General features: G+C 49.4%; 1 protein-coding gene across 2 annotated transcripts in view; it reads left to right on the plus strand.

Moving 5' to 3' along the window:
• The window catches only part of Farp1 (FERM, ARH/RhoGEF and pleckstrin domain protein 1), a 259534-nt gene that overhangs the window by 227032 nt on the left and 10299 nt on the right, over positions 1 to 22203 (plus strand). For both annotated transcript variants that reach the window (XM_027393905.2, XM_027393906.2), the window contains exons 17-19: positions 13634 to 13715; positions 16494 to 16731; positions 19694 to 19824. In XM_027393905.2, coding sequence (XP_027249706.1) covers positions 13634 to 13715; positions 16494 to 16731; positions 19694 to 19824 — 451 coding nt within the window. The remainder of the gene's footprint in view (positions 1 to 13633; positions 13716 to 16493; positions 16732 to 19693; positions 19825 to 22203) is intronic.

Genomic DNA, 22203 nt, shown 5'->3' on the forward strand with positions numbered 1-22203 from the left:
TAGGAGTACACAGTCGGCCTCGCTGGGAATGAGGGAAATAGACCCCACTTCTGCAGGAGCTGACTCTGAAAGTGTCAGCATGGAACTTTCTGTGTTCTTCACTGTTGCCTCCTCTGAAGGCAAATGCGCACCTGAGAATGGTGGTGGCTCAGGCCTTTTATCCCAGCATTCACCAGACAGAGGCAGGAGGATTGCTGACAGTCTGAAGCCAAAATATTCAACCCGAGGCTCACATTTGAAATGAAGTAGTGAGGTTGTATCCCATTGAGAAAGAAACAACTGGAAGAATGTGGGGCAAACACATGACATACATTTCTGGTACCTACAGGCTGGTCCTGTGAGAAAGGTGAGTGTTGTACTTTTTGTGCCAGGGGGCAGAGTTGACACACAGGAGTGAGGTTCCAATAAATCCCTGCAGATCTCCTTAGTGCACACTGCCATGCTGGCTCTCCAGCAGAGGGCGCCTTCTGTTTTCAGAAAGTAGTCCTCCGTGGTGCAAATTCCATCACGGGTCCTACCTCAAGGCCATGGGGTGATTTGAAAAAACAGAGCTTGCTGGGCTCCTGTCAGCCATGTTTAGTTTGAATTTTGGGGGTGAGATTTGTATTTATCAAGTACTTCTTGGGGTAACTGTGAATATATTTGGGGAAGAATTGACATCCCTACCCAGTGCCTCTGGCAAATACTGAATCTGGGATTCTTTAGTTTGCATTTCAGAGTGGATTGAATTATATTTCTTTATCTACACACATGACAAAATACACGAGGCAAAGAATGATTGAATACTATGGATTTGCTTCTTAAAGGATTGATCTGCAAAGTAACTCTTGGAAAGGCTCTGCAGAGCTGGGGGGCGGGGCCCATGGGAGGTTCTTGGAGCATTGGGTGCATGCCCCCAGGGGAGACTGGTGGGAGGGCTGCCCCAGCTTCCTGGCTTCACACCATGGCTACCTCCTTCCTACCCAAGGCCCTGGACTGTTCTGTCAACCTCCTTTTCTTTGTCTCAGGTACTCTGTGGTAGAATCTAGAGGCTGGCCATTGTAATCAGTGACTCTGTGTATCAGGCTCTGCTCACAGACGGCACTGAGCCAGTGGTGTTCGAAAGAGGGTTCGCTGTCCCAGGGAGGCACAGAGTTTTGCTGCCAGCTTGGCTTTGGAGGACACATAAGCCAATAATGCCTGCATAAAACAGTTGGCCATAGGCTCAATACAGTCTATGAGAAGACTGGGTCACAGTCAGTTTTTTTAAGGAATAACTTGCACAGTTATTGACAGAGGGAGGGAGGGAGGGAGAGAGGTGTTTGGCATGGGAAACACAGGGTGGCTCATGTCAATTACAATAGTTAAGAAACACATCTGGGGACCAGGAAAAAGACTCTGTTGTGACATTTTACTAGCGCAGGAGAAGAGGCCCTGGGATCAATCCCTGGCATTGCAGAAGCTCTTTGACATTTAGCTGTCCATGGCAGAGTAGTCCTTGCTCACCTGGAAACTGTGACTCAGACTGTGTTCCTCACATGAGGTTATCTAGTGTTTATAGCTGGCTCCATACACTGTGCCCCACACAGGAAGGGGACGGCTGGCATTTTACATGTTATTCTGTGTATGTATGTGTGATATGCAGGAGTGGTTGGGTTCCTGCCATGTGTATACATGGCGGTCAGAGGATAACGTTTGGGAGTTGGTTCTTGCCCTCCATCTTGTTTCGATGGTGTCTCTTTGTTGTGTTGTGCACTCCGGGCTAATTGGCCCACACGCTTCTGCGTGATGCCGCTGCCTCCATCATCTACCTGGACGAACATATGTAAACAGCCTACATCCAGCAATTTTTTTTTTTAACATGAGTCCTAGGAATTGAACTTGGGTCTTCAGACTTGGCAGCTACTGACCTCGCCTACTGAGCCATCTCCTGGGCCTAAACTAAGCTTTGTAAAAAGTTAACTGAATTTGAGATACTTTTAGATTTGCTGCCATGAGGGATTCCCCGCACAGCCCTTACTCTTACCTGTAGACAGAATTTCTTTCCAGCCGATTAGCCCCAAATAAACACACAGAGACTTATAATAATTTATAAGCTGTTGGCCGATGGCTAGGGCTTCTTACTGGCTAGCTGTCTTAATTATTAATTATTAAACTATCCATTGCCACAAGGGTGTGGCTTACCCATAATCCGCATGTTACTCCTTTTGCAGCATGGCGTCTCTTCTCAGGTCTGCTCCATCCTCTCCCCAGAATCCTGCCTGGCTACTGGCCAGTCAGCGTTTTACTCATCAACCAATAAGAGAAACATACACAGAAAAGTTCCCCATCACTTTCCCCCTTCACTGAGCACTTTTGTGTCCATGTGGGTCAAAATGAAGAAAGCAGTGGCATCATGTTGCTGGCGTCAAACTCTAGATCTTATTCCTTGCTGTTTTCTAGGTTTGGGATTTTTGGTTTGGTTTTGGTTTTTCCTGGAACTCGCAGAGATCCCGCTGCCTCTTGCTCCTGTGTGCTGGGATTAAAGTGTGTGCTATTTACAGTTACTACCGTTATAAGAAAGAAATCGAGAATTTTCCCTGAATCGCAAGTTCCCCAGAGTTGGTGCATGTGTGGTGGTGGTCACCACCCTTGATGGCTGCATATGTGGTAATCACTGTGATTTTCCCCTTGGCAGGCCTCCGGGAGGCTGTAGACCATAGTGTGCTCTGTCAACAGTGGGAAAATCCAGGGCGGATCTCATATCAGGAAACGTTCTGAAATGTTTAGGGCACCCCCAGTTTGACAATACTCTCTCTTCCCTCTCCAGATGTCACCCTCTGCCATGCAAACACACCTGAGCAGAAGGGGCAGGCCCAAGGCCTGCTTCAGGCTGGCCAAAGCCAACTTAACGCCTTCCTCAAAACCGGCAGCTGGTTTGTTGAGTTAATGAAAAGTAGCTGAAATGCTTCTTTTTCTTTTGAAAGTAGGGGACTGTTTACTCAGCTGTGTAAACACACTCAGAAAGCCACTTAGGTTCAGCCTGCGGGTGGGTGGACATTCCATCCATCTTTGAAATTTCATGTTTGAGGTGACTTGCAAAATGTTGCACAGAGGCTACATTTTGGGAGACTCTGCTTTGGGGCTTGGTGGGCAGATCCTGCAAGCGTGCAGACAGACAGAAGAGGGCTGAGAGCAGTGAGTGGTCATATAAACGCCCTTGGACTAGGCTGTGTATGCCACACAAAGTTGCCAGGAAGGGTCAACTGGGTAGAAACTGAGATAGGGCCCCCACCCTGAAGACAATGCAAAAGGATCAGACAAGACTAGATGTCTACACGTTAGTTAGTTAGAAGGATGGCGGGTCGCTGGCTTCCTCATCAGTACAACGCCTGACAGATGTCACTTACAGAGGAGGTTAGTACTGAATTTGGGATACTTTCAGATTCGTCTCAGTACTGACACACCAGGGATGGTAGGGTGTGGTGGCGGGAACTTACATCCTGTTCCCATCATGGCCAGCTAGAAAACAGAAAGCATGGGCTAGAACCAGAGGTGTGTATAACCGTCCAGGACACCCCCAAACATCTCCTCTGCTAGGTGGCCCCATGACTTGGATTCTACAGTTTTCTAAGCAGCACTGTCTACTGGGGGCCCAAGTGTTTGAAACACAAGCCTGTGGAGGACACTGCAGATCCAGACAGCCCCTGACAGTCGTGGAATGAAGAGAGATGAGGGCTACAAGGAAGATGCAAGGAGTGGAGGGACAGGGTGTGTTCTGGGTATGATAATTTAGAGGAGTCAGTACCGGCCCCCCAGAGGGTTGGGTGTGGGGGTGTCCTGGGCTGAGGGAACGGTCAAATCTGTGAAAACAGAAACTTAAAGTAATGTTGAGAGGAATACCAAAGGTAAGACCTTCATGCCCATACCTTGTGGTGTTCTCCCTTTCATAAGTGTGGGCTGTGTCAGGGCAAAAGCCAGCAGGAGCCCAAGAATCCCACAGGTATCAGGAGAAAGAAGGTCCCAGAGGCAAAAGCAAGTGACCATCAGGGTGGGGTGGTTCGTCTTCATTGTCAGCCTGGCAGTCCGTAGTCACCTCTGAGGAGTCCCAGTAATACACTGTCTAGGTCTGGTTGGCCTATGGATCTGTGTGGGGTTGGGATGGGAAAACCTGACCGACATGAGCAGCAGGGGTCCCTGAGCTTGGCTCCTGTGTGAGCCTGGACAGGGCGCTCAGCTTGGGTTCTGTGTCAGTGCAGACAGGGCACTGAGCAAGCATGCACTCACTGGCTCTCTGCTCCTGACTGTGGATGTGACCAGGTATTTCAAGTTCTTGCTTTGCCTTCCCCATGAGGACAGACTGGAATTGAGATTCTCCCTTAGAGTTGCCTGTGGGAGTGTTTTCTTACAACAATGGCAAGTGTAACAATGGGGTACGGTGGAGGAGGCTCTTCTCCTGTTTCTGTCTGCTGACGGGGTAAGGACGTGGAGGGAAGATAGAAGGGTGGTGTGGGGTTGGCTCTCAGGAGGTTAGAGGAGCAAACAGACCCTTCCACACCTTCCTTTGGTGTCCCTGGACGGAAGCTGACCAGGATCCCACATGCTGCACTTCCTGAGGTGACGGCTTTGATGTTAGGCTGGCTTTCTTTCTTTCTCTGGCATGTGGTTGAATGTGAGGCTTGCCCTGGACTGGTCATGCTGCATTCCTGCCCTCCTCCACAGCACACCTGTAAGCAGATGTCTGTCCTACACCTTTGGATGTACACACACACACACACACAAAAAAAAAAAAAAAAAAAAAAAACTCCTTTTGTTCTCTCTTGTTTTCTCTTCTCACCTTCTGTCAAAATAAGCAAATGTCCCCTTGTGGTCCATGCTGAGTGATTTAGCTGGATATGAACACACACACCCATGTGCCTGCCCTGTTCACGCTATGACATATGTGCACACACATGCACCCCCTTTCATGTCCTCTGCCCTGTCCCTCACAACACAACTACTTTTGAAAGTGTATAAGCCCTGCCTCCCTGACAGCTGTTTTCTGACTCACACCTAAAGAAAAGGTCTTATGCCTCTGTTGACCTTGTCGGTACCCAAGACCAAGATAACCACGTGTTAAAAGGACAAACTAATGAAGACTTGTGCAGTTGTGTTACCTCATGCCCATAGCAGTGCCAAGCCATTTAAATACTGAATTAAATTCAGCTTCTCGGTACCGCTAACGTCATATCCCAAAACATTCCTTGAATTTAGTTTACTTTTTAGAAATTTAAAAATGTGTGTGTGTTTGTGTGTGTGTGTACGTGTACACACGTGCGTACTCAGATGCCCATGTCACAGTACATGGGTGGAGGTCTAAGGACAACGCAGGGAGTTGGTGTGCTCTTCCATGTCTGGGTCCCTGTATGCTTGGAAGCTGGTACCTTTACTCTGCGACCTGTCTCGGCAGCCTCGGTACCGTCCGTCTGAAGGATGAAGAAGGCAGCTTGCTCCTTACAGACAGAAGAGCCTGTCTCTGAACAGGTGCAACATTCTGAATGGCAGTGAGCTGAGCTCTCCTGAGAGTGACATCACTAATGGTTGCAAGTTGCTTCCTTCACGTTTCAAACGCTCTAGGACTGACCTCCATAAACAGGAGACCTGGCAAATGCTAATAGACAGCGTTTGTAAACTTTTTAGTCGTATTCAGGTGCAGCTTGTGACGCTGATATTATCAGGCAACATTTGTGGGTGTACCCGTTACACACTTCGTGTATATCATGCCAGCATACAGTTGGCAGTACTTACCAAAATGAAAACCATTGCCACGCCAACTCTGCAATCAATCTCTCAGACTGGGATGGCAAATCGTGGGCAAATCTGGTCTGCCACCTGTTGTTGTTAATAAAGTTTTATTGAGGCACAGTGACACTCTCGTCATCACCTATGCCCACGAGCAATGCAGAGCTCCAACAAAGAGCAGATGGCCACTGAGCTAATGTATTTACCTTCTGGGCCTTCGTGTGGAAAAGTAAATTTAAAAAGCGCTCCTTTCGTTCTAATGTAAACTTCCCCACATGTGAGTATTGCTACGGATTTATGATTAGGAAGAGGGAGCCAGAAGGCTCAGCCCTTTATCTGGCCACCCAGACCAGCCAGACCCTTGTGTGACAGCCAGACCCATGTCCCCATCACTGATTAGAGCCCGTGTCCTCTGTCACTGCAGCACAGGGTCTTATACCTGCAAGAGACTGGGACACCATCTGCCTGGCACTTCCCCTTTCATCAGAGAAGCTTCCAGTATGTTTCACCCTGCTGTATAGCAAGCCCAGAGCACAGCCCCAGTACCCGCCTCCCCAGGTACTGCTTTCCCGCACAAGCCGTGCAGTGAGGACAGTCCCACTGTCCCGGGACCCTCATGTGCTCTGTTCTCCTTGGAGGTTGGGAGCAGGCCGATCCTGCAGTGATATACTTCCCCAGCAAGGCTGCACCTCCTGACCCTCCCAGATATCACCACAGCTGAGGGTCAGTGCTATGGGGGGCGGGGGCACTTCTCATTCAAGCCGTCACAGTGACCGTCCTTCCTCCTGCCTCTAGCCTTCTGGTTTGATCACACACACGTGTGTGCACATATGGGTATCTAGTTCAAGATCTCATGAGCAATGGCGCGCAGTATTCGCACCTCCCCTGGTTAACGTCCACCATTGTCCTTGTAAAGCCAAGACTCCGCCTGTGAGAGGGAGCATCGTCTGTCTTTCTGACCAGGCTTACTTTGCTTGACAGTGTCTCCAGCTCTGTCCGTCTTCTTACAAACACCAGCTGAATGAAATTCTCTCCCCCCACACTGACTTCCTGCAGACCCTGAGGGCAGCCGGGCATCGTGTCTCTAACAAATGTGGTCTGTTAACCTCAGGCTGAGCCTGACGGAAGTTTCTCTTGTGTTGACCACTTGCATTCTGTCTTAGAAACTTCCAAGGAACTGTTCTTCACTTCTATGGTCTTTACTTCCCCTGGTGTGTGAGCATTTCTTATTCATGTGGTAAGGTTACAGTGTGGGGACCCAAGGAAGACAGAAGTGCCCTGGGCCCTGTCAGATGGTGACTGAGGTCTTCTGAGCCATCGTTCCCCACTGCAAGGCTCCTTCTTTGGTATCCTTAGAGGCTTTTTATTTTATTCTTCACATCTAAGGAGAAAGGTGGGGGTTTCACTGTTATGAACCGAGTGTTTCCTACATTCTGTCTGTGGGCTTTGTCGTTCCTTCTCCACAGGAACACTGTAAATAGCTGCTGCTGTTTCCTCAGGAGTGAGGGAATGAGAGTCAAGAGGGCAGGTTGCTGAACCCGGGAGTTTCTGGCTGCTTAGGTGTCTTTACTAGCAGCAGCCTTAGGCCTGCTGTTGATGTGGGCGGGATCCAGGAAAACCACTTCATGTCTGCTCACTGCAAGTGAGAACACAGTCCCTGCTCCGATGCCTGCACACTGAACATGTCTGTTGTCTGTGCCTGCCACTGCCATTCAGGACAAAGTCACCAGGCACCTACCAGGGTGCAGCTTCCTTCCAGGTTATACTCAGGGGGTGGCTTAAAGGGGTGGGGGAATGGGGAATGTCTCTGCACTCCACGCCTGAGATGGGAGCTGGTGTTAGCCTTATTAGGCTTGAAGACAAGTCTTGCAGTCAGGGAGACCTGAGTTCAAATCTTAGTAGTGCCTCTCCTGTCCTCTTCCTTGCTGCCCAGGGCAGGATGCACTTTCTAATACTAATCCCTTTATTTGCGATGGTGATGGAGATACTGATGTCTTGCAAGTCTGTAAGGAATTTGCCCGTACTGCTGGAGCATCAGAACTTCCCAGTTACAGCGGTGGCCACCACCTCCATCCTCTGTATCTGGTACCATCCTACAGGTACCGTCCTGCCTTTGCCAATTCCACCTTAGAAGAGCCTAAGCATTTGCAGTTCTTCCCATTCCCTGGGATAGTGGCAGACTCGGTATGAATTCTGAAGTCAGCTGTGTTGCCCAGGGACTTACGATAACTCAGAAAACACTGGTTACATTAAACGTCACTATCCGTCTTCTCATTGTTCACTGATCCGCATGGTCCATGGCTGCCACTTTCCCAGAACCGCCATTCTAATTTACCCTTCACACTCTCTAACGGAGGCAGTGGAGCCAATGCAGTATGATTAAAAGGGCTCTGAAGCCAGAGGCCCCTTCCCTACATCCTTCTCATGCCACTCAAAAGATCAGTTTATGTGGCTACTCGTCCAGGAAAGATTACTGTCAGTGTCCTGGGGTTGTATGGAAATGGCTGTAACACTACCCACCTCTGGGTGTGGCGCCTAGCATTCTACAGCATCTGTAATGTGTGGTTCTTCAAACTGTCACATGTGACCATCAGAACAGCCCTACATTGTCATCCTATGGAAAACTGCTCAGCCATGGCAGAGGTTATTAAGCCAAAGGTAGATAGGAACTCACGCACGCACGCACACACGCACGCACACGAAGCAGGGTAAGAGGTGGCCATGATCACTATCTATCCCTTGGCTCTATCCATATTCCCCTGGAACTCCACCTAACACAAAGCTAGTGTGACTGAGGACTCAGTAGTAAAACTTCACTTTAAGTCACATTAATCTTAAATGGCCCTTTGTGGGACATATTGAACAGCACAGTTCTCAAGGCCTAAGCAGGGAAGGGACTTAGGAGTGGAGGCAGGTGGGCAGGTGTAGTTTTCCATTGCAGTGCCCGGCACACGACATCCTTGACCATCCAAGTCTTTCTGGTGTCTGAGGCAGTCACCAAAGCAAGACTCTCAAGAACAGTTCCCCAGCCCTTTGTACCCTGTGTCAGCTAGGTCAGGGCTATCTCATTTGAAAAGTGTCTTCACTGGTTCTAAAATCAAATGCAGACAAAATAGGCTTAAAGCACATTGCTGTAAACACAGTGACTCATGTTGGAGACAGTGTAGTGTGTCTACCTGGAAAACAGTCAAGAACTGAAAGACAGTTAACATGTGTGTTTGTGGGGGGCAAGGTGAAGGGAGTTGCTTGTACGTTATGTAAATGCATTTGAAATTATGTGTATGGCTTGGTTTGAGTTTGGTTTTGGCTGTCCTGGAACTCAGCTGTGTAGACCAGGCTGACTTCCAACTCAAAGAGATGCTCCTGCCTCTGCCTCCCAAGTGCTGGGACTAAAGGTGTGCTGCCACTTCACTGAGCTTGCTTGTGTTTTGGATCAGCCCCCTTACTCATTCACCCCACATGCAAATACTTGTCTTTACCCAGCTCCTTCGTGTGTTGCTCTTTCATTCACACAGACACACAGGCAGGCATGCATTATTTCCATTTACAGTCAGACACCACAGGGAATACCAAAGATAAGCGTGTGATCCTTGTGTCAGTTCCGTTTTCTTGATAGCGAGAACATCTAGATGCTGGGTTCTAGCTCCAGACCAAATAGTTGGTACTATTGGTACCAACAAGAAGATACTTGTTTACAAGAAGAAGGGGGCAGACCAGGGTTAGTATGCATGCTTAGATTTCCACAATTTACTCCAGACACCCAGAGTTCCTCTCTCCCTGCTTTCACTGGTAAGGAGTCTCCAAGCTGACCCTCACGGCCAGTCCACACACTCCCCCTAGCTGGAGATGTGGTAGGTGTCATTACCAACAGGCCCAGCCATGTCTTTTCGGGTTCTGATGGATCCTGTGTTGAACCTGGGTTAGGATTTGAACAGGAGAGCCAAGGGCTGCTGGTCTTGATGGCTCGGCCCACCTGCTGCTGCAGCCTCTGTCCCTCTCCCTGAGGGCTGCCAGGATGTAAACTCCCCGGCCAGGAAGCCTTCCTGAGAGTTGGGTTCGCCCACTGGCGAATATCATTTTTCTTCCTCCTCCTTCCTGGCTGGCTGGCTGCCACAAGACTGACCGACTCATACTGGTAAAAGAAATGTTCCTTCAGGACCAGAAAGCCTCAAAAATGCACGGTATTTGTCTCCATGTGTGTACACGCAAAGTCCTTTGCCGAGGTCACATGGAGTTGCCCTTGGAAGTAAATTAATCGCATTGTGTGGGTCATAGTTTTCCTAAGTGAAATTGTCGAAAGAATTTTCAACTCTGTTACTGTGTGGTAATTACCCAGACAGCAACTATGTGGCCCTGCCTTTCAAACAAGGACCCTTTTCTTGCGGGGTTAACATCCGGAGGATGTACTGGACAAGTTATAATTACTTTTTCATGTTCTTGATAATAAAATGACCTTTGAGCTCTTCTTAGTAAGAGAAATGCCTTAGATTTGTAGACTGGGAGGCAGCCAATGTAGGAGAGGTGGCCACACATGAATCCCACATGGGGCAGCAAGACTTTAGGTTGGGTCTCCAGTCCCAAGGGCGGGGCAGAAAGATCTTCTCTGCAGAGACTCCAGATGCCTACAGCCTGTTCCCATGACATCACCCAGAGCTGATGCCAAGTAAATGTGGGGGTATCAGTGGCTCCATGCTGCATGGGACCAATCACTACTTCCCACCCAGTGTTCTCTCTCCAATCAGAATCCAGATGTGTGTGTGTGAAGGAGAGAGAGAGAGAGAGAGAGAGAGAGAGAGAGAGAGAGAGAGAGAGAGAGAGAGAGAGCACTCTGCTAACAAGCACACAAGAAGGAAGGTCCCCAGTAGTTTTTTTTTTTTTTAAGTAAATAGTTGGCAGACATGGGTGGCATATGGGCATGGGCCTGTGATCCTTGGAGATCTTAAAAATCTGAGGCAGAAGGTCACCACAAGTTGAGACCACACCTTGAAACAGAGGGCATGAAATCATTAAGTTTGTCTTCCACTGTTGCTCTTTGCCCTCTACATAATTTGATTTTGTCTTTGTCTGGGGGTATTTTTTATCCATACATAGGGAAGCGCTCTTGTTTTTAATAGAAGCCTGAATCTGCCCCTCACCCATTCAATCCAATCACTGTCATTAAAATAACTGAATTGCATTCCTTGAACTAAGTAGACCTTTCATACATGTACCCTCAAGTGGCATACCCATTGTAAATTCTGGGTCATCTCTGTAGATTCCAGGTGCTCTCAAGGTGTAAGTTGGGCCTTGCCTTTGGCTGGGTGGGTACCATTTTGTCAAAACTCTGAACATCTGGCTTTAGCAGAAAGGTCTTCTAGTGGACTATCTCCTTGGTTCTGGTGTGAAGGATGGCGGGGAGAGGAAAAGTTTCCAGCTCTGACTAGAGCCTCATGTTGCAGGGGCACCCAGGTGAAGGAGCAGGCAGCTCTACTTTAAACCTGCCTATCCACTCATTAGACATTTTCATATCAGGAGACTGAGAGCAGAAATGGGTGGTAAAGAATTAGTCATCACCTTTGGTCATCAGCCAATTCTAGCAAGAAAGGCACGTCAGCTAATGACAGTTGAGCTGCTTTGTTCTTGTTCCCTGACCTTAACGAGCTCCTCATTCAACTATGTAGCTTTCTAGAACTTTAGATGGTCTTCTTGGGTTTTTATCCTCAAAGCTATTTGACAAAAAGATCTCAGACTAACCTTAAATTATTTTCACAGCTTTGTTTCAGCTGTGATGCACTCTGAAACATGTGAACACATCTCCCAACATTAAGGTTAAAATCATTTAAGCTACCTGGACTACTGGGACTCAATTGTTTTTCTTAATTATTAACCTAAGCCACAGTCTATGTGGCTCCTCAACAGAAACTCACTTCCTTGTTTAATCATCAAAACTATTTAAACTAATACTATCATTTAAACAGTATAGCTTAGGAAGAAATCATGTTCGTAATAATCCATAGGTAAAACTGCCCAGTAGAACAGGATATTTCCCTAAGATAAACACACTACATTACAGGCAGTGGGGATCTCCCCACAGCCATTCACGCCATGCCAGATACCAGAGAAAGAAGGCACCAGCAAACATGTAAAGGCACAACAGAAGCAAAAGACATTCCAGGGTCTGTGGTCTTGGGGGACCTTGCCTGTCTGAAATTCACCCATCAGGGAGTTCCCTCCTGGTGGCTGGTACCATCTGCTGCTCCTCCAACAGGGCCACAGGCAAGGATTGCTGGGGAGGGGCCTGAGTTGGGTGTGGGAGTCATCCCCAGTGGCCCTTGGAAAGTCATTTGAAGAGGGGCTGAGTCAGTAAGTGTAGAGTTGGCATCATAGATTGAAGCCATGAAGGTCAGGGTGGAGGAAGAGAGGGCAGAAAGGGAAGCTGGCTCCTCGTGGAGCCCCAGAGGACACAGACATCTTGGGAGTAGCCTGGGGAACAAAGAGAGGCAGGAAAGGGATCTTTCCAGAGTCTTCCCCAGGTGGGAAGGAGCTGGTATGGTAAGGACAGAATTGGTTTCATTTGGAGAAGAGAGGGAGCACCGTAGTCATGGCAACCCACTTGAGAGAAGCAGAAGTGCCGGCCGGCAGCAGGCTTGAGAGGGCATGGGGGCGCAGCAGCCACACCCGCCTCTGGATGCTCCTGGTCCTTGTGTGGTGTCATTGATGCCCCATGCCACATGTGAGCAGGTAAAATAGCGTCTGCTGTGGAAACCTGGGGCAAAGGGCAGAAGCAGGCACCAGTCCACTGGCACGGCTGCTTCTGGACCTGATTTATGAGGCCTGTGCTGTGCACTGGACCTGTGCACCTCTCTGGTTCCGGCACAGATGGAGGTATCCGTTAGAGAAGGCTTCATGTGCCCCTGCTGGAGTATCCAGAACCCCCATCTCTGTCACTTGAGCTGTGGGCTGTTTTACTGTGCTCCAGGCACCTAGTGTATTCAACTTGACATCCAGTGCCTGGCTCTTAGCATTTCATTTGTTGGCTTACCTCTTTCCTGTAAGTTGGCCTCAGGCTAGCTTTTGCAGTGGGTGTCAAAGTACAAACTTCATTTATTACTCCGCTCTTAACCACTAAATTAGGAGATATGCCGGCATGGCGGCACAGATGCCACCCTAGACATTGAGCTACCATGGTCAAGTGCAAGCTCAGTGCCTCACGGCAAGCAAGTTTCTATGTGTCTCAGCTTCCCTGGCGATTGAAGGAGAAGGGCAAGCACTGGCCTCTCAGGCTTGCTTTGAGGTCTGAATTGAGTCGGTGCCTGAGGCACCACCATATCCACACTCCAGATGGCCCCCCATCCTGCCCTCACTGTCATCTGCCACTCCCCCTCCAGGAATGGCTGTACTCACTGTCACACCGTTCCTTCCCAAGGGCTTCCTCAGTGGTTCATTTTTTTCTGGCTAAGGGGTCTTGAACAGAGGCCCTGATGTCAGAGTGGTGTCTTGCTCTCTGCCAATGTCTGAGTCCCACGGATGGAATCAATTCAAAAGCCGTGTGGTGTAGATAACCTTTCTGCTGGCCAATCTTATAACCTGTGTGTAAAAGGCAAACAGTCTACCAGACCCAACCAAGGTTGTCCTTCACACACAGTGGCATACTTCCATTGGTTTGGTTCTTGAGACAGGTCTTGCTATGTAGCTTAGGCAGGCCTCGAATTCACAACCCCTCCCACAGCCTCCCAAGTGCTGACATCATGTCTGGATACGGAGTTCTTTCTTGCTGCACTTTGTGTATTTGTTCCTGGGAAAAGCATGTAAGAATCACTGGAGAAAAGGGGTCCAGATGAGTGATGAGAAGAAAGAAAAATGTCGAGGTGGGTGTTTCACTGCTAACACTTTGTGTCTACCTTTGCTGCCCCAGGGAAGGCCGCTCAAATGCCCACATCAGGGGAGATTACCAAAGAATCGGGGACGTCCTGCTGAAGAACATTCAGGGCATGAAGGTGAGTGGTTGGGATGGGAACTGCGACCACTTCTGTGGGCGTGGCCACTTTGTGGGCGTGACCCCTTCTGAGGGCGTACACTGCCTGGCTTTCGACCTGCTCGGAGCATCAGGATTACCCTGTAGTTGGCCTATCGTCCACCATCCTAAGGAATGTTACTGGAGAAAGCACAATAGCTGTCTGGGTCGAAAGCTCCAAGTTGTAGGCAAGCAACGGGTATTATACACAGGTCATTCGTGACCTTAAAAACGATGGTCATACAACTGCATGTTTCCCTTTCAGTCAGTCGTTTTGGCTTCCTTTGTGTATGACAAAATCCTAGATGCCAAACTATCTGGGCATTCCAGTCAGTTCTGTGTCTTTAAACCCATCCGTTTAAAGCAAATCTGTTTTTAAACAGTGGAGTGGACCCAAGAGAGCTAAGGAGTATTACCCCACAATCCTCTCCTACCAATGCCTGGGATTATAGTTCATTTGGACACATTAGCAGTGCCTGTGATACAGAGGGCTTTGATTCACACTGCTTGTCTGCTGAACGCATCTGTGTTTGCATTTTTGAAGAGGTCTTGTAAAATCTCAGCTGCTGGGGCATGCCCATAACCTCAGAACCCAGTAACTGTCACAGAAAAGGAGTGATCCCTAAGAAGGCAGCCACTCATGCTGCCACGATGATGGTATGTTCAGCCAGCCACGAGTCCAACCAACCATCACTCTGTGGTAAATGAGAGCCTACTGCATAGGAGGGCTCTCACAGAACTGGGGTTCCTGTGTGGTTTGAATTCATCTCCATTGTCCATTTGGCTAAGTAGCTGTGTTAGGAAGAAGAGCTGGCTGCTCAAGACGTTTTTGTGTCAACCTCTTGCTGTGTGTGTGTGTGGGGGGGGGGTGTCTGTGAAGAGGTTGTGTGTGTGTGGTGTGTGGGTGTGTGTGGCGTGTAGGAAGTGTGGAGGGGTGGTATGTATGGCGTGTGGATGTTGTGTGCATGTGTGTGTCATGTGTAGTGTGTGGGCATGTGTATGTGTTGTCAGTTTGTGTGTTTCTAGGAGATTGAGCCTAGGACCCCATAAATGTCAGCCATGTCTCCAGCTCTCCATAGATTTTTGTTTTGTTGGTTTTTGTGGTTGTTGTTGTTTGAGACAGTATTTCCTATGTAGCAAGCCTGGCTGTCCTGGAACTCGCTCTGTGATCCGCCTGCCTCTGCCTCCCGAGTTCTGGGGTTAAAGGTGTGCGCCGCCACCACTGCCCAGCTCTCCCCAGTTCCTTAAGACGGGGATGTAACATGGGAGCGTCATTCACTGCCCCCATGTTCATAGCACACCATGCTGCTGTGCTGCGGGAGATTGCGGAGTTAGATGCAAATCCAGCAAAGCAGGACGAGCCCGGCAGGTTCCAAAGCTGGGTCCTCAGTGCAGTGAGGCACATGCACAGAACTCAGGGTTGTAGTACTGGACACCTGGGAGTCTTTTAAAGATATATTTTGATTTTTCAGTGCATTTTTAAGTTTTCATCCATGTATAGGGTTCTCTCCCCCACACCCAACACTCATGGTTTCCACTCATCTTAACATTTTTTCATTGCTATAATACAGCTAAGATTGACAAACCAGTGTGGCTGTATCATCATCCTTTAGAGCCTTCAGTCCATCCTGGGGCTCACTCTTGGTACAGGACACTCCTAAGTATGAAGATAAGCTCCCACCATGACAGGATCATTTTAAATAATGGCTTTAAAAAAAAAATACACCGTGGAGCTGGGCCTGGTGGCACAGGCCTGGGATCCCAGCTGCTCAAGAGGCTGAGGCGGGAAGTCCTCAGGTTCAAGACCAGCCTGGGCTATGGTAGCCAGCTCCTGTCCCAGCCCCCTGCCTCCCAGCTCACCACCCCTTCATGGTTTACCATGTTCTCAGGATGCCCTGGGGTCACAATGGTCCAGACACAGCCTGTTCTAGCTGGATCCTCAATTTGGTTACCACGGTACTTGTGGTCATTCTCTATTGCTAGGATTCCTAAGATGTCTCTTCTCTGGCTTCGTGCTTTTTCTCAGCCCATTCTAGTTTTCACTTTTCTGACAAAACAAAAAAAATCAAATTCTCCTTGTTCAGGAGCATCACCTCGGGAGTGGTAGGGGGAGATTTATCTGACCCTTTCCCCACACTGGGGACGTCTCCTTGACTTAGTGTTCACCAGCCACCATGTGACCTTCTCATGCCTGATTGCCAAGTACCCCCACCGCCTTCCTCCATTAACTGGTGTGGAAGACCTAAAAATACACCCTGTTGCCTGTGCTGAGCTGGGCGTGTCTCTTCTTTCTCCAGGCTGACGTTCTGAGCTCTGCCGGGCTCCTCGGGTTCTGTGGCATTTCAGGGCTATGCCAATTCCGAAAGGGTTTACAGCATGGGACTCTGCAGAAGCAAAATAAAAATAGATTGGGGAGGGCACTGGCAGCCACTCTGAAGAGTTGAGTTACAGTTTACATTTGGTTGTGTGCTTGCTCATTCTGTTTTGTTGTGGGCTTTATTGTTGGTATTAAAGCAATTTTTTAAAGCATGGAGGGACAATTTCTAGAAATGCAGCCTCCTGGTCCGAGGTGATTCCTGTTTGTTGTGTCACGCTTTGGGGTCCTCTTCATAACGTGACCAGGAGAGCTTGGTCTGTGGTTTCATCCCCATCTGAGGAAAAAAAAGAGCTTCGATGAAACTATGAGCACAAAGGTTTTCTGTTTCCCAAGTCACACTGGTGTGAACGTGCTGACCAGGACTGTCACCGCTTCCTCCCTCAGCACCTGGCAACCCACCTGTGGAAGCACAGCGAGGCCCTGGAGGCCCTGGAGAACTCCATCAAGGGCTCCCGGCGGCTGGAACATTTCTGCCGAGACTTCGAGCTGCAGAAAGTGTGTTACCTGCCACTCAACACCTTTCTCCTCCGCCCGCTGCACCGGCTCATGCACTACAAACAGGTCCTGGAGCGGCTGTGCAAGCACCATCCTCCTAGCCACGCTGACTTTAGGGACTGCCGAGGTAAGGATCCGTGTGCATGCCTGACAAGCACACCGCAGCAGGTGTACACAGGCGAGGTGCAGCCAGGCTGCGCCCACCGAGAGGTCTCCGTGAACCATCTGCCGTGGTAGTATGCCAGGTTTCTGTCACGTGGAGATTGTATCTTGATCTTCCTATGGGAAGGGGATGCCGCTAGTTGGGACATCTTTTCTTCCCTGTTGGCCCACACCCTCTCCTTTGCACCCAGCTAGTCCAGTCAGTGGCAAAGAACCCTAGAGAAACTTCATCGATAGCCAGCCTGCTCCCAGAGGCCTGCCTCCACCTGCCTACTTGAGACTTGGTACTCCCCCCTCAGGCCTGCTCGAGGAAATAAGTGGTGGACTCAGGTTGCTGGTTGCTTCTGGGCTTCTGTCACAGCCTGAGGCGTGGGGGAACTCATTGTGTCTATAGTAACAGCTGAGGCCAGAAAGACAAAGAAACCTGTGCAGGGCCACACAGTGGAGAAGTAGACAACTTGGAACCCAAAACTAGCACCCTGTTCACACACATCCCAGCCCCTCCCTTGGCACAGTGTCTGGCCTTATACCAAAGCTCTCACCTTGATCTTTCACAGTTCCAGGAAAAAAGAGGCTTGGGGAAAGGGACTTGCAAGTGTCACTCGGGACAACGTCAGAGCTGGAATTCCACACATGCTTGTCTCACTGAGCCAGAGTTCATTTGACCCAAGCTGTTTTTGACCCATATTATATATGGTCTGTTGGAGTTTGCATGCCCTGGCTGCACCACCCTCGTCCCTTCAAGGATCAGTTCTAATAACTGAGTCCCCTCAAATACCAAGCTCAGGCTGTGCACAGAGTGGGCCCCATGGAGGTGGCCCCTGAACACATTGTATGAATGTGCGTGTCTACCATCATGCCAAGGTCCTGGCTCTTAGCAGGTGTGGGGGTACAGCCTGGTCTACATAGCAAGTTCTAAGTTACATGTTAACATTTGTCTCGGAAAAAAAAAAAAAAAAAGGTATTAGAAACTTCTGGGTCTTAGGTCACCTGTGCCATCTTTTTCTATACAAATCTTTTTCTTTATTCCTTTGCTGAAAAATCTGGGTGTGGCTTGGGGGTACAGCTCATTAGTAGAGCACTTGCCTAGCACACAGAGGCCCTGGGTTCAATCCCCAGTGCCACATAAGATCAGGCGTGGTGGGGAATGCCTGTAATCCTGACACTTGAGAAGATCCAGGCCAGCCTGGGATACTGTCTTAGTTAGGGTTTCTATTGCTGTGAGAGACGCCATGACCATGGCAGCTCTTTTGATTTTCTATTAAATTTTTTCATTTATTTTACATCCCTACTGCAGTTTCCATGGCAACTCTTTTAAGGAAACCATTTGAGGAGGTGGCTTACAGTGCAGAAGTTTAGGTCATTATCATGACGGCAAAAGCATGAGGACATGCAGGCGGACGTGTTGCTGGCTGCATCTTGGTCAGAAGGCAACAGGAAATGGACTGACACACTGGGCGTAGCTTGAGCGTATATGAGACCCCCACAGTGACACACTTCCTCCAACAAGACCACACCTCATAATAGTGCCACTCCCTATGAAATTCAGGGGGACAATAACATTCAAACTACCACAGAGCCTGTCTGAATTGTTTGCTTTCCTTTTTTAATCTAATTGCACGATTCTGGACCAGAATCGTTGTAGACGTTGTCAGCATCACGCTGCAGTAGCAAAGATTGGGCACCCCCTGTCCAGGTTCTGATCCCATCGTGTCTTCCACACAAGGTAGAATGTTCCCTACCCTGAGCAGGGAAGAACAGGGCATGAGAGGAGAGAGCTGGGAGCTAAGGCAGGGCTTCTCAAGAAAGGACGCCTCAAGAAAGAGCTGACCTGAAGAGGAAGGGATTCGTGAAGAGTGCCCAGAAGGGCATATACGCAGGCCCAAAGGAGACAGGATCTGTGGCACATTCCAGAAAATAGATGCTCTTGGTATGAAATGCAGAGGGAGAGGCTGAAGCTATGACCACAAGCCAGACATCAGTCTGCCAACCCTGCAAAGCCTCGCCTGGGAGCAGGGCAAAGATCTCACAGGGGAATGTGGGCCTTGAGACTTCATCTAGAATGTACAGTCAAGTCCTACACACAGTTTGTTTTTGAGACAGGGTCTCCCCTGTATGGCTGCTGACCTGGAACTCTCTAGGAAACCCAGGCTGGTCTAGAACTCAGATGGACAGAACCACAGTCTCTACCCCTCTAAGGTTGGGATTGGTGTGTGCACCACCACACCTGGCTCTACGAGCCCTTTTGAGCCGGCACCTTGATGAAGTGAAGTGTTGGTGATCCATGGAGGGAGCCGGTGCTCAGGGCATGACGCCGCTGTTGCCTGTGGACCTCGGTGTGCAATTCCAGCCACCTGGTCTGTGGCAACCCTTCTGGTCGAATCTTCCTCCTAGAACCTAAACCTTTGCCTGACCCTTGCATTGGGCCACTCTCTCTCTCCTTGTCTCAGGGAATCAGTATTACAAGTCACTGGTGCTAGCATGAGATGGCTAAAGGCCTGTCACCCACAAGGGGGGATGGGCTGTGCCACCTTGACACGCTTGGCCAACTTGTATTCTGTTTTTCTAGTGCTCCTGGGGCTCATTTGTCCTTGACAGTTAAGTGGACTAAAGCGCTACCCGACTTGAGACGTAAGGTGGCCTTGCTGAGGGACTGGGATACAGAGCCCCATGACAACAGAGGCTGCCCCTGTACATGATGTCATGGGGCTAAGGCGCCATCCTTGTCACCCTGAGCCTCCTCCAATCCTGCCGACCAGTGGATTCCCAGTAAACGTCTGCTGGACTAAATTGGGTGGTCATGTGTGAGGATGCAGCAGGCCTGAGCTCGTCACGCTGGCTGAGACAGAGCGCCCTGGGGCGTGGCCATCCTGGAGTGCTGGGCTGAAGGTCCTGTCTCTGCTAACTGCACTTGTTCCCTTCCTCAGCTGCGCTGGCGGAGATCACAGAGATGGTGGCACAGTTACATGGTACGATGATCAAGATGGAGAACTTCCAGAAGCTACATGAGCTCAAGAAAGATCTGATTGGCGTTGACAATCTTGTGATCCCTGGAAGGGTAAGCCCAGGTTGGAGTGACGCCAGAGACAGTGTCAGGGTTGGAACCGCAAGCCAGCCACTTTGGTCCTCTCCAGCCGCCTGAGGGAGCAGGGAATGCCTTGTGTTTCTAGTGCAGTTGGTCAGCTCTGGCCCCTGATTGGCTAAATAGGCTCATGTATGTCCTTGTCTTCTCAACGACACTCATTGTAAAGTGGGTTTAAGAAAGCTTTCATTTTCTTTTTTTTTTTTCTCCTCATGTAAGTGAAAATGGAAAGTACAGTGGGAAAATGCCAGGGACAGTGACACACACTGTGGTTCCGAGCTCCATGGTATGCATGATTCTGGGCAAGTCACACTCGTTCTTGCTGTTACCACCTGGCTCCACTGCCACCCTGCCAGAAACAGGCTAATGTTGCACAGACATTCTTTCCAGCCTCGTGGCAACAGAAAGATAATGGCCCACATTTTTTTTTTCTCTTACGCTCCTAAGGGGAAGTTGCCCAGGGATCACAATGATTCAGTCGTTTGTTGCACCTCACCTGATGTCTCTGTGGGATGGCTGGCTGTCTTCATACCCTGCCCTAGCCTGTTTCTGGAAATCTTTGGCCTCTGATCTGCTGCTGTAAAGTCTGCCTTAACCTTCAGACAGAGCTCCAGAAAACTGGGGTCCTTCCGGCTCATCTAACCATGCCGTGTTGCTGCCTGCAAACTACTTTGTTAGTTGCCTTTTTTTTTTTTTTGGACAAGCAGCCCAGGTTGCTCTCAAACTCTTGGTCCTCCTGCCTCGGCCTCCTGAGTCCTAGTCCTAGGATTACAGGTTATGAGCCGTCACAATCAGTTCTGCCATAGCTCTCGTGCGTGTGTGTGAGTGCCTGTATGGACACCAGAGTTCATCTCTGAGGTGCTCCCTCAGGTGTGGCTCACCTCCGTTACTTTTGTGTTTCTGAGTCTCTTACTAGCCTGGGCCTTACTGAGTAGGCTAGGCCAGGTGGCCATCGAGCCCAGGGGATGCCCCCATCTCTACCTTCCTGCACTGAATTCACAAATGCATATACCTGCCATGCTTGCATTTACAACAGGCACTTTACAAAAAGAGATTCCCTGGCCCATGCCCGTGCAGCTTTTAATCCACGTGACTCTAGAGCATGGGAGAAGCCTTGGGTACTTGTCAGCAAACCTATCCAAGAAAGTGGCTGGGAAGCAAGTTGTGAGTTACATAGTAAAAGCAGCCTGAGCTCATTTCAGTTCTCATTCTATCTACCAGGACTGGGCACACAACCAGCCTTGTTTGCTGTCTTTGTGGAATACTTAGGGAAGCCCAGAGGACTCAATGCAATTTATATTGTTTGGACATTATAAAAACATGTAATGCATTATGCTGCCCGGTGCAGAGACCATTTGTGAACATTGTAAAGAGCATACTGGATTGCAGTAACCTGCTGTAGCTTCAGGGTTAGCAATAGGAGAGGGGGTGAAACTGTCTGACAGGTCAGTAAGATTGAACGAGATCCTGTTTAAAAAAAAAAAAATGACACAGACGACACAGAAACACAGGGACTAAATGCTCACTTAGTGTGGAGTCACTGGTTACAGTGTGGCCTGAGTCACCATCTGGAAGGCTAGTGGCTGCCTTGGGTAGGTAGAAACAGTTGATGAAAACCAGAATAAGCGTAGAGCAAAGGGGGACAGTAGGCAACCCCCACCCTGGGGTGGGGACTCTTTGTAGTGTTTAGAAAGAAAGGTTAGGTTAGACCTGGATGGGTATACCACCTGTGTGGCTCTCCTAATCTGGACAGATGGACAGACATCTCTGTTGCTGAGGAATAGGGTTCTTCTTAAGAATGGCAATCTGGCCACTAGGAAACAAACCCCAGATGATGGTCTGGGCCTGCCTGCCCATTAAAGTAGGATTCTCCACAGTACTGTTAGGACACTCTAAGACCAGCAGCTGGGACTCGTGGTGACTAACTGGTGCTGTGTCGGAGCTGCGTGGAGGCATCAGCAGCCATGCTCTGAGCCCAGCCTACCCCACAGCAGTGACACCTTGTTCTGAGCCTGGGGTGGCAGCCATACAGCCCAGTATCACAACGATATGCTAGGTGCTGGCTCTGTCACCTGAGAGCCAGCCAGGCGCTCTTGGGCAAATTTCTTAATCACTTTGCTCATGTGTCTAAACATGGGAATAACACAGAACTTCAGGCTCCTGTGTGGCCCTAACAGGGAGACATGGGATGAGTCAGACACACCGCCTGCTCAGCAAAGGGAGCTCATTTACAAGAGAGGGTGGAGTCAATGTCCCCACCAACTTCAGTGCCACCGTACTAGGGTAGTCACTGGCCCGCCAAGCTGCCTCCCTAAACTGTTGAGTCAGCTGAGTGAAATGGTCAGGGATGAGAAG

Source organism: Cricetulus griseus (genome assembly GCF_003668045.3).
Source record: "Cricetulus griseus strain 17A/GY chromosome 1 unlocalized genomic scaffold, alternate assembly CriGri-PICRH-1.0 chr1_1, whole genome shotgun sequence".
Classification (NCBI taxonomy): domain Eukaryota; kingdom Metazoa; phylum Chordata; class Mammalia; order Rodentia; family Cricetidae; genus Cricetulus; species Cricetulus griseus.